The sequence below is a fragment of the Peromyscus maniculatus genome, chromosome 8 (genome assembly GCF_049852395.1).
Source record: "Peromyscus maniculatus bairdii isolate BWxNUB_F1_BW_parent chromosome 8, HU_Pman_BW_mat_3.1, whole genome shotgun sequence".
NCBI classification, from domain to species: Eukaryota; Metazoa; Chordata; class Mammalia; order Rodentia; family Cricetidae; genus Peromyscus; species Peromyscus maniculatus.
The window spans coordinates 62,970,427-62,983,574 of NC_134859.1; the positions used below are offsets into that span (position 1 = coordinate 62,970,427).

Below are 13,148 nucleotides of genomic sequence, written 5' to 3' on the forward strand. Positions count from 1 at the left end.
AGCAAACCTGTGGAAGTGTTACAGCTCTGCGGGGAAAGTTTGCCCCGATACAGTGTTGCAGCTCTGAAGGGAAAGGTATCCTGGCAGTCAGAAGTTAAGGAATACCACCAAGTCACGCTGCACAACAAGCCTCACTTAAGAGATTTGTCGGTAGAGACCCAAGAGGGCGGCTGCCTCTGCTCTGGCAAGAAACAGAGCTAAGCAGAAGGTGGGCTTTATGGAGGGTTTCTTGTGTGTGTGGGGAGGGGGGCAGAAGGCAGGCTTTATAGAGGGTTTTCGTGTGTGTGTGTGTGTGTGTGTGTGTGTGTGTGTGTGTGTGTGTAGGGGGGACAGAAGGCAGGCTTTATAGAGGGTTTCTTGTGGGGGGGCAGAAAGGGGGCTTTATAGAGGGTTTTCTTGTGGGGGGGCAGAAGGTGGGCTTTATAGAGGTTTCTTGTGTGTGGGGTCGGGTGGAGCTTCCCAGGGTGGCCTGGGATTGGAGAGATTGTGTGGCCTGATCTTGGGGCAAGTGCAGGAATTGATGGGATTTTGTGCTCAGGGATAGGTGGGATTGAGTAAATTTTTTCACCCAGAAGTGGGTTCAGACCTTTTACCTACAAGCTGCACCTCCTAAACCTCCCCCAGATAGCACCATGAACTGGAATCAAGCATTCAAATCCCTAAGACTATAGGGGACATTTATCATTCAAACCATCACAGCCCTTTTGCAGAGGACTCGGGTTCAGTTGCCAGCACCCACAATAGTGGCTCACAACTGCCTGGAACTTCATTTGGAGAAATTCCAGTGCCCTCTTCTGGCCTCCTCGGGCACTGCACATGGCGCATGTATACAAAGCAGGCAAAGAGGCATGCCTGTAAAATGAAATAAATATTTAAGATAGATAAAGCAAATGAAAAGGCATTTGTGTTCTTATACCATGGTTTGCTCTTGGTGTGAGAAGGCACCTGAAGCTGTTTTTGGCATTTTATTTTCCATTTGTAAGGTACAAGGTCAATGTCAACTGTATGTATCTAAGATTTGTAAAGAGACCAAAATAACTGAACAGACTCCTGATGTGCTTTCCTTATGTGGGGGCTGTGGGGGAGATGCCTTTTAGAGACACGAGTTGTAGCTCTGGGGACACCTAGAGGCTGGACCTGCTGGCACTGCAGGCGACATCCATTGTGCTTTGGGTTGTCTTGGTTTTTTTTTTTTTTTAAATATATAGTAACCTGGCATTCTGTTGCAACTCTTAGTGTAGAAAAGGGGGGTGGTGATTAGTAGGTATGAGAACATTTGCAATTTTTTTTAGTTATATTCAGTATATTTCAATGACTTAGTGTTTATTTGTTTATTTATTTATTTTTAAACTAGAACTCTTGATCATCAGCAAAGCCACAAACAGTTGTTTCAATGGAGGTAGAAGAACCTGCGACCTTAAATAATTAGCAGTGCTTTGCTACTGCCTGCATGTTTAGAGTACTGGAATGTTTATAAAGTTAAACAGTATTACATCAAAAGTCACTATGGAGCATGGAGTTACAAATAAACAAATATCTGTTTTTTTTTTTTTTTTTTTTTTTTTTTTTTTTTTTTTTTTTTTTTGGTTTTTCGAGACAGGGTTTCTCTTGTGTAGCTTTGCGCCTTTCCTGGAACTCACTTGGTAGCCCAGGCTGGCCTCGAACTCACAGAGATCCGCCTGGCTCTGCCTCCCGAGTGCTGGGATTAAAGGCGTGCGCCACCACCGCCCGGCCAAATAAACAAATATCTGGCTCATTAAACAAACACATTTCATTTAGATCTGTGTCTGCTGCTGCAAGTCCATTTGATACCCTGGATCAGAGTTCTTCTCTAAATCCATTCTTAGGAACACTTTTGAGCCCTGCATGGTGGCACACACCTTCAATCCCAGCACTCAGGAGGCAGAGGCAGGTGGGTCTCTCTGAGTTCGAAGCCAGCCTGGTCTACAAAGTGAGTTCCAGAATAGCCATGGCTATTTGTTACACAGAGAAGCCCTGTCTCAAAACAAACAAACAAAAACAAAAAAGAAAGAAAGGAAACAGCTTTGAATATAACTTTGTAAGGTCTAGCGTAAGGGCCAGGAGAGACTGCTCAGTGGTTAAGCCCACTGGCTGCTCAATCATGAGGACTAACATTCAGATCCCAGAACCCAAATAGAGTCACAAATGCCTGTGACTCCAGCCCCAAGGGCTCTAAACCCTTTCCGGCCTCTGTTGGCATTTGCACACACAAGAGATAGACTTAGAACAAGTTAAAAATGCCAAAAAGCATTGCCACACAAGGTGTAGTACAGGGCGGGCCCATTCAATAATCAGAAAGGTACAAACACAGAGTAAGGTCTAGAAAATCTCATAGCAATTTGAGAAAGTAGCTGATAAGTCAGATTTTAATCAGATAACTAAAAAAGTAGATTGTACTGTCTGTGTTTGTACTCTACATGTTTCTTTTCCCCCTTAGTAATCAATTTGGTGGTCAGCGGGCCACAATTATCAAGCATGACAGATCAGAAGTTTAAAACATCACCGACAGCCATCAGTCACAGCTGGCCCCTCACAAGCAGTGTGAGACGTGGAGCTCTCGGTGTCTCGCCTACCTTCCCACTGTCACAGTAGAGGAAGAGTTCCGCAAACATCTGTCTCCGCATGTCCGTTTTCACGATCTCCCGGAATCCTTCTGCACAGTGGCAAAGGTGTTTAATGAGTTTCTCAAAAACTTCACTTTTCAAGTTTGCAACGTGTGAAGAGATGTACTGCAGAAAAAAAAAAAAAGTAGGACAAATGATGGCTTAAAACCATGTTCTTTGTTTGGGTTTTCCCAATGGGCTTCAGTTCACATACATGAATGTTATCAGCTGTAAGATGTTTCCACATTGTTTGCTTATCATTCAAAGTGTTTTCATGTAAGTGCCAATCTGTGGGCTCGCCTTGGTTCCTTCCCTATTGCCAAGAAGAGACGTCATGAAATGAAACTGGAGAGAGAGAGAGAGAGAGAGAGAGAGAGAGAGAGAGAGAGAGAGAGAGAGAAAGGGGAAAGAGAAACAGTCTTGATATTCTCAAAGTCCCTGTTGGCTCTATTCCTAAGGCCCTTGGCTCATTTCTCTTTCAGCCCTACCAAGTTGGTTTCTAGTTCTTGTAACTAATATGTGAAAAAGTTCCATTTTAGTAATTTGCTACTGAAAACAAGTCATTTCTTTTAAATGGAACATGCTTTTTATATATTCATGAGCACATTTAAAGTATTTTCCTGTCAAATTTATTTTTATTTCATGTATATGATTTTTTTTTTCCCCTGCATGTGTGTATGTGTACCACATGGATGCCTGGTGCATTGGAGGTCAGAAGAAGGCATCTGACTGAAATTGTGAGCCATCATGTGGGAGCTTGGGATCAAACTTGGGTCCTCTGCAAGGGCAACAAGTGCCTTAACCACTGAGCCATCTCTCCAGCCCAACATGAGAACTTATTTCAAGCTGATTGTTCACCTCCTCACTACTATCATCTAGGCACATTTAGATTGCAGTTTGTAAAAGGCTTGGTTGGGGCTGGAGAGGTGGCTCAGCAGTTAAGTACACTTGCTCCTTAATCACGAGGACCAGAGTTCAAATGTCAGCACTCACATCAGGTGGCTCACAAATGCCTCTAACTCCAGTTCCAAGGGATCTGACACCCTCTTCTGACATGTGAGGGAACCCACACACGTGTGTATGTAGTTGCACACATGAAGACACCAGCACATACACCCATACAGTTTTTAAAAAGATGTATCATACTTGTAGCCATGAAAATTAATTTTAAACTCTTACTTGATTTACCAAAAAAAAAAAAAAAAAAAAAGGTCGCTTGTTTGTTTGGAGGCAGGGTCTCACCTCCAGCCTGCCTTCAGATTCCTACGGAAACAAGACTAGCCTTAAACTTCTGAACCTTTTGCCTCCGCGTCCTGACTGCTGAGATTGCAGTCATGTCCTACTACCTTTGGATTCTGCCGTGCTGGGGCATGATAGGCAACTGTTCTCCCAACCCAGCCGCCGTTCTCCCAACCCAGCCGCCGTTCTCCCAACCCAGCCGCCGTTCTCCCAACCCAAAATGGGTATCACAGTAGCAGCTGTCTCAGAGGGACATGGTGAGGTCACAGGAATGTATACACAGTGTGCACGGAATCTAGGTATTCCATGTAATAACTTCATAGCTATTTTTCTTGTCTACTCCACAGGCAGTTAGGAAATTGGTGAATAGCATTTTCTTTATAAAATAAGACAGTCCTTCCAGCAGACAGAAAATATATTCTTAGAGGAGGAGAGATGAATGAGATCAGTGATTTTCACAGTGTGGCCCATACACCAACAGCATCACCTGAGAAGGTGTTGGGAATACAGTTTGGAGCTTTGCCCCTGAGTTGCTGCCCCAGAAATCCTGGGGTTGAGAGCAATCTGTGTTTTAACAAGCCCTATAGAGGATATAAATTTACTAAAGTATGAGAATCACTGAGCTGGATGATATGGGGTAACTGGTCCCAATTAATTCAGTATCCTAAGATCTGATTGCTTAGTACTAATGACTCTTTGCTTGACTAGTAGACATTTTTCTAATTTACTCAGATTGTAGAATTATTACATAATTGGCATTTTTAAATTTTTTTTATTTTACAATACTATTCAGTTCTACATAACAGCCACAGATTCCTTTGTTCTCCCCCTTCCTGCCCCCCCTCCCCTTCCCCCCAGCCCACCCCCTATTCCCACCACCTCCAGATCAAGGCCTCCCCCGAGGACTAAGATCGACCTGATAGACTCAGTCCAGGCAGGTCCAGTCCCCTCCTCCCAGACTGAGCCAAGCGTCCCTGTATAAGTCCCAGGTTTCAAACAGCTATCTCATGCAGCGAGCCCAGGACCTGGTACCACTGCCTAGATGCCTCCCAAACAGATCAAGCCAATCAACTGTCTCACCTATTCAGAGGGCTGATCCAGTTGGGGGCCCCTCAGCCTTTGGTTCATAGTTCATGTGTTTCCATTCATTTGGCTATTTGTCCCTGTGCTTTATCCAACCTTGGTTTCAACAATTCTCACAATATAAAAATGCCAATTATTCTCTTATATATGAGTGAGAATAATTGGCATTTTTATATTGTGAATCAATTCTGTAATGTTGAAAAAATATTGGTTCATGATAAAAATATCACCTATATTCTATTCAGCTTTTGGGAATTAATGCTAAAGCCATGTGAATTATTTGGGTGTGGGGATTCTACTTAATCAAGATTGGTTAAAAACCTTTCTCTGAAAGACAGTTCTACACTCTGGATTCATAACTTACGGGTTTCTGAACAAGCATATTCTAATTGTGCAAAGTGTCAGTTATATAACATGAAGATTAACAGTCATCCACCTAACTCTAAATTTAATTATAAATAGAACAATTACAGAAAGTTGACCATGTCTTACAAGAACAGAAGAAAAGTGAAAATACATGGGTGTCTTCGTGTTTTTATACCCTTGCAAAGAGTGAATCCAAACACGTCTTTAGATTATTTTAGAACTTAATGACCTTCACTTTATTTTCTATTTTCTTTTTCTTCTTTTTTTTTTGTTTTTGTTTTTGTTTTTTCGAGACAGGGATTCTGTGTGGCTTTGGAGCTTGTTCTGGAACTTGCTCTGTAGACCAGGCTGGCCTCAAACTCACAGAGATCTGCCTGCCTCTGCCTCCTAAGTGCTGGAATTAAAGGTGTGCGCCACCACTGCCTCCGCACCTCCCCCTCCCCCCCCCTCCAGCATGACCTTCACTTTAAAAGCTCTGTGAGCTGCTTAACATTTATTTGCCTTTTGTCAAGCCACCTCTCTGAGCCAGGTCTCAGAAAAGAAAAAAAAAAAGAGTTTTTCTATTCTTCTATTCTGATTTGATGTTGAGAACATGACAAATGTCACACTTAATAGACTGGTAGCTGCTGTTAAGAGTCTACTGTGTTGGGCCATCAAGAATCATGATCCTTAGTATCTCAGAATATGACTATATTTGGAGATAGAGTTTTTGAAGAGGTAATTAAATTAAAATGGGGCCTTTAGAAGTAGGTCCTAATCTAGTAGGACTAGTCTTTCTATGAAGAAGAAATTTGGACACACACAGCTGGATGGATATGTGAAGACCAATTATCACAGGTGATAACTAGTCATTTGTAAACCAAGGAGATTGATCATCACAGGAGATAACTAGTTATCTATACACCAAGGAGATTGATCATCACAGGGGACAACTAGTCATCTATAAACCAAGGAGACTGCTCATCAACATAAACCAACCTTGCTGACATTTGTCTCAGATTTCTAGCCTACAAAATTATAGAAAAATACACTTTTTGTTATTTAATCCACTCAATCTGCGGTGCTTTGCTGTGGCAACACTAGCAGAGTACTATGTGTGATGAGGAACTGCTAATCAGTCCGTTCCTGTTATGTATTTCTTTCAGAAGACCATCCAGGAAGAGACACACTGACTTAGAGGCTTGTTCACCCATCTCTTCTTATTTCTCTGGCACAAGATTCTCTCCTCTCACCCTAAGGTTTCATCACATGTTTTCATGACATACTTTTACTGGTTACCTCTCCCAAAGCTACACAGCCTCCATTCTCCTGTTCTACCATACAATAACTCAGAGTACATGAGTAAAAGAAAACAGACAAAAATAAAGACATAAATGAGGTAGAGAAACTGGAAATCCTTTGGGGTGTAAAATACCACTGTGGGAAAAATTTAGTAGAACATACCAAGGAGAGGAACAGTCTTTGGTTACAGTTTCTGAAGCCTTTCTCTTTAAACTTAACTGCCACACCATTGAGGGACTCAGACTTAAATGATTGACATTAAACAACCCCATAAGAGAGGAATCATCCCAGAGTGAAATAACACTAGGAAGAGAATAAGATCCAAAAAAGAGGAGGCGTGCTCTTCTTACTCCTGGCCAAGGGATGCATGGTTTCTCAGTATGAAGAACTGGAAGTTAATATCAGACTTCCCTTACACAGTATCGATGTATATCATTATCCTTAAGCTCATTATTTAATTCAGGAATGGTCTCAGGTTGTCTGAAGCCCAAACTTACTTAAGGATGCTCCTGAGAAATGAACATTTACTTTATACAGTCTCATAATAATCAGAAACATATTGGATTATTTTCATTTGCCTCTATTGAGCAGTTAAGTGTGTGACATCTCTTTAACAATCAGATGGGCCAAAAGACCAGGAAATGACGCAAGTGTGGGAGAGCACAGGGACTGCTTCGCCTCTCCTGGGACTTCACTCATGTTAACACTGAAAACCCCATGTCCTCTCAAACTCCTGGCCTCAGACAACCAGAATGACTTGATGTCCTTTGAGGTTTGAATCTGAAACATCCTTCCCTGGTCCCATCCAGCATATACATGCATCCATATAATCGCACACACAGGCATAAACTCCTACTTATACCTACAAATATACTCATTCCATTACAACAGAACATTCTCATAATGCATTATTGTGCTGTACCTAATAGCTGATGAACCAGGAGAAAATTTTCTCAAATGGTTATTTTGAACCTTTTTTTAAAATATAAGAAACAGGATTAAAAAGTGAGAAGTAGACTGAAGTCAATGAAAAGACCATCATCTACTCAGAAAACAGATACGTAAGAAAATGGTAGAGACAGAAGCACCTGTGAACTTTCATTTCCTCCTTTTCTGTAATCTCCTGTTCTAACTCAATGGTTGCCTTTTCTCCAAACATATTCCATGATCACAGGGCAATCGAGTGGCATAGTGCCTCCACTGGGTAGCACTTGTAGCTAATATCTTGTCTTTAAGCCTAATATTAATATTTTATTTTCTTCCAGTTTCAGACGCAGGTGCTAATACAATACCCTTAAAGCAAACCTCTTGAAAAGCAAGTGATGAAAGCCAGGTGCTTTGGCATGTGCCTAGAAAACCACTAATGCAGGTGGCTGAGGTAAGAGGATCAAGTTCAAGGCCAGCTCGGGCTATTTTGTGAGACCTCATCTCAAAAACAAAACAGCAAGCGCTCAAGGCGCTATTTCTGTGCCACACAGGATGATGGCCCAGGGATGTGCTGGTCAGATCATTAAGTGTTTTCATGCAAGGTTTTCTTTGTTAAGATAGGGCCCACTCTGTGGTCTGGGTTGGCTCAGCTTAAGAAACATTTTCTTGGGTTTTACCCAGGTAAGTGTTTTCTGTAATTAAAGTGTCTGATTGTGTAATGTTTGTGTTTAGGAAGAGGTGCCCAGACATGTTAGGAAAGCTAATGTTAACAGCCTTAAGACAAAATAAGACAGCAGCAAATAAGACAAAATTTAATACACATAATTAAAGAAGATGGTGTAAGGCTGCCCCTTAGATCCATTAGCATTTTACACAATATCTTTGTCAATGGGGCCCAACCTTAGGCTCCCCTCTCAACCTTCATCTTTGAGTCTTATCTTTATATATTTATAAAAAAAATCTCATATAGAAAAAATGTATTTTTTAGACTTTTATACCTTTGTGACTTTTCTGTAATTGTATTCCATGATAACAGCAGATAGAATAATGCCTAAAATGTGGCACAAAATAATTGGATATTCCACTTTATCACTTCTTCATCTGAGAACACATTTACCAGCATCCATAAAATTAGATATAAGGGCTGGGGAACATGGTTCAGCTCATGATGTGTTTGTCGTGTAAAGATGGAAACTTGAGCTCTGATGCCCATTACTCACACAAACGACAGAGTGTCGCAGTACACATCTGTAAAAACCTTAGCACTGGGAGGCAGAGACAGGTCATGGAGCCTGATGGCCAGCCAGCCTAGCCAATCAATGAGTTCCAGGTTTAGTCACAGACTCTGTCTCAAAAAAAATGAGGTGGACAGGCTCCAGGGGAGACACTCAGTGTTGACTTCTGGCCTCCATACATGTGCTGCAACACAAGATAGATCAGTGTGATAACAAGCTTTAAAGACCAATAAGAATAACTATTAGCAAGGATGTGGAACAATCAGAGTCATCTTGCCGCCACTGAGAACAGAAAATGGAAAACAGTCTGGCAACTCTAGAAACACTGACTGTGTAGCCCAGAATTTCCCCTTTAGATAAGACACTCAAGAGAAATGAAAACATCTATTTATGTAAAAACTTATAGACACATGTTCCTGGCAGAATTTATTCACAGTGGTCAAAAAGTGAGAACAACCCACATGTCCACCAGCTGCTTCAAGGATAATAAAAGGTACATGCCCATACAAAGGAATGCCATTGGCAATGTTTTATGTGGCAATAAAACAGAAATAATGTGCTGAGAAATGTATGAACCTAGAGAACATCATACGTGAAAGAAGTCAAAAATCACATTGGATGATTCCATTTACAGAAAATATCCCAACTAGGCAAAGCTACTGGAACTTTAGAAAGTACATTCGTGGCTGAGGTTTAGTACGTAATGGCCTGAGGTTTGGAAGACAATGGGGAGTGACTATTACCAGGTGTGGGGCTTTCTTTTCAGGTGATGGAAATGTTCTAAAATGGATTTTGGATAGAAACATGAATGATCGGGTTGTGGGGGGATGTAGGGGGAGAGCAGTGAAAGAGACTACTAGAAAGGGGGGCATTTCCGGGTCAGATAAAAACCTGGTGCAAGGGAATCTCCCAGGAATCTACAAGGATGACCCCAGCTAAGACTCCTAGCCATAGCGGATATGTAGCCTGATCTGGCCGTCTCCTGTGACCAGATTGATGCCTAGCCCAATTGTCATCGGAGGCATCATCCAGCAACTGGTGGAGACGGATGCAGACCCACAGCCAAACATTAGGTGGAGTTCAGGGAATCCTGCAGAAGAAGGGAGAAAGAATTGTAGGAGCCAGAGGGGTCAAGGCCACCACAAGAAAACTCACAGAATCAACTAACCTGGGTTCATAGGGGCTCATAGAGACTGAACCGATAACCAGGGAGCCTGCATGGGACTGACCTAGGCACTCTCCACATATGTTACAGTTATGTAGCTTGGTCCTCTTGTGGGACTCCTAACTGGGAATAGGGGCTGTCTCCGACTCTTTGACTGTCTTTTGTGACCCCATTCCTTGTACTGGGTCACCTTGCCCAGCCTTAATACATGGGGAGATGCTTAGTCTGACTGCAACTTGATATGGCATGTTTTGTTGATGCTCATAGGAGACCTGCCCTTTCCTAAACAGAAAGAGAGGAGAAAGTGGATTGGAGGGTGGGAACAGGGGTGGGGTGAAGTGGGGACTGGGAAGAGAGAGAAGGAAGGAAAAAACTTCAGTCTGGATGTAAAACAAACAAACAAATAAAAATGGTTACTCTACTTCGTAAATATACTAAAATCCATTAAGTTGTATACCTTTAAAATGCATAAGGTAGTGTATAGTGGGCTGGATAATGGCCTGGAATAATCATCAGGACCCTGAATCTGTAAGTGGCACCATATACAGAAAAGTAGTACCCTTGTATATGTGGTTAAACTAAAGTTTGGGAGTGGGGAAATGACCCTGATAATCCAGGTAAGTCCTAATTCAATCACACATGTCTGTACGAGAGGGGGTTTTCTCAGCAAGGTAGGAAGAGGCAACATGGCCACAGAGGCAAGGTTGGTGATGCTATCAGTAACAACACCCCATAGGGACCGGAAGCTGGAGGTGCCCCTCCAGAGGGGCTGCAGCCCTGCCCACACGATTGTGACCAGTGATGCTGATCTGAAACTTACGGTCTCCAGGTCTGATAGAGAATAAATTTTTGTGGCTTTCAGAAACAAACTTTGTAGCAATTTGTTGTGGCAACAATAAGAAAGAAATAATGTGTGAATTAAATCCTTATAAAGCTCTTACAAATGAAGTTTTTAATAGCACCATAATTATTGTACATTTTTGTTCATTTGTCTTTATATTTCTAACATGTTTCTCCTTTATATATTCTCTTGCAAAGTGCTGCCATAAGATTTAGGAGAGTCCTGTCATCTTCATAAATTTTAAATTTTATAAATGTTGGCTGGGCGGTGGTGGCACACGCCTTTAATCCCAGCACTCGGGAGGCAGAGCCAGGCGGATCTCTGTGAGTTCGAGGCCAGCCTGGTCTCCAAAGTGAGTTCCAGGAAAGGTGCAAAGCTACACAGAGAAACCCTGTCTCGAAAAACCAAAAAACCAAAAAACCAAAAAACCAAAAAACCAAAAAAAAAAACCAAAAAACAAAAAACAAAATAAATTTTATAAATGTAATGTTTTATCATTTAGAAGTATAAAAAATAATTTTAATCTGATTGAATTACTTTTAATTCTGAAACCTGCTCAATTTTGTTACTTATTTCATTTATCTGCTATTCCTTTATCAATTCTCTAGTATGTTTTGTCATCCTATATTAGGTGATTTGTTTATAAAATGGATACATCACCATCCTCCATCCATTCATCCTATATTAGATGATTTTTTTATAAAACGATACAGCACCATCCTCCATCCATTATGAAAAGCCACAAACCCTGAGGTGGATGATTGACTGACTTTAAAACATTTGGGAACTGGAAAGGAAGTTTTTTTTTTTTTTTTTTTTTTTTTTTTTTAAAGCACACAAGTGCCAGATGCATCTTATTTTAGAGATACAAAAAGATGATTCATCTTAAAATTGAGAAAACTCGTTGTTTGAGCTCTGTTTTGGAGGTTTCTGATTTTTTTTTTTTTTTTTTGAAGCTAGAGCTTTGCTTTGTAGCCCAGACTGGCCTCTAATTCACAATTTTGCCTCAGCCTCTCAAATACCAAGATTGCAGGCATGTAGCACCATGCCCAGCTGAGAGGCTACATTTAAGAGGACATTGTTAGAGACGATTCTCTCTCTTGAAAATCACCAGGAGTCATTTTCACAAAATCATTATGATAATAGTGTTTTCCAGAAAATCTGAGGGGTCGAAGGGAAGCTCAATGATGAAGTGCGCTTGCTGCTCTTGCAGAGGATTGGATTCAGTTTTTAGCGCCCACACGACAGCTCACAACCTTCTGTAACTCTAGTGTCAGAAGATCTGTCACTCTCCTCTGGCCTCAAACACATACAAGCAGGCAAACATTCATACACATAAAATAATAAATATTTTAAAAATTCCAATGATGCCACTTTGGCAATGCTAAAAAGGGGGCCTAGAATAAATGTACTCCCAAATGAACAAAGATTAATAAGTTACTCCAAGATTCAGCTTTTCACTTCAGTTTAGAAGGTCAAACTTCATCTCCAAAGAACTAAAAAGTCGACGAGACTGTCGCTACCAGACTGTGAGGTAACAGACACACTCTCTTATGGCTTCCACACCGCTTGCCCATTTGGTTCTCTAGTAATTCTAGAATGACTAGAAATTTTTATCCCCAAATTGCCACATGCTATTTGCAGCTGAGTTGTTTTTTTAAGTATTTGTTATTGTTGTTGTTGTTTTGTTTTGTTCTGTCCTGCTGGTTTTGATTTATCTGATAGCAAAGAGAGACCAGGTGATGCATTTAAATATCCACATTCTTTGGGAGGTTCATGTCATAGAACATTCCTCTTTCTGGAAAGCATGAATTTATGTAGGTACTAAACATTTATATCAAATTTTGCAAAATGTTTTCTTTTCCTTTGGAGCCAAACAATGATGTAGAAGTTTTTTCTCATTTAGAAAATTAGCTACCTGTAATAGAAAAGTTTGTTCTGTGTTGTATACCTGGCTAGCCATTCTAGAAGGAAAATCAAGTTAGGTTCTTACTTTATGTTATTTGTTAAAAATAATTTCCCAGTTCATCTTAAAAATAAAAACACCCGCCGGGTGGTGGTGGCACACGCCTTTAATCCCAGCACTTGGGAGGCAGAGGCAGGCAGATCTCTGTGAGTTCGAGGCCAGCCTGGTCTACAAAGCAAGTTCCAGGAAAGGCACAAAGCTACACAGAGAAACCTTGTCTCAAAAAACCAAAAATAAAAATAAAAGTAATAAAAAATTAAAAAAAAAACCCAGGAGAGACAGTGACGCCTGAGCTATCTTGAGAGAGCCGTGTAAGCATAGGGGCAATGGGAAGCATCTTTAAATGATCTGCTGATTTATTTGCACAAGAATTAGCAAAAATGTTTCTAAATTAGAGAATATCTTTACATTTTTTAATAGG

General features: G+C 41.0%; 1 protein-coding gene across 5 annotated transcripts in view; it reads right to left on the reverse strand.

Annotated features, from left to right (window-relative positions):
* The window catches only part of Efcab5 (EF-hand calcium binding domain 5), a 133,953-nt gene that overhangs the window by 58,854 nt on the left and 61,951 nt on the right, over window positions 1–13,148 (reverse strand). For all 5 annotated transcript variants that reach the window (XM_076577575.1, XM_076577577.1, XM_076577576.1 and 2 more), the window contains exon 8: window positions 2,595–2,750. In XM_076577575.1, the coding sequence (XP_076433690.1) occupies window positions 2,595–2,750 (156 nt within the window). The remainder of the gene's footprint in view (window positions 1–2,594; window positions 2,751–13,148) is intronic.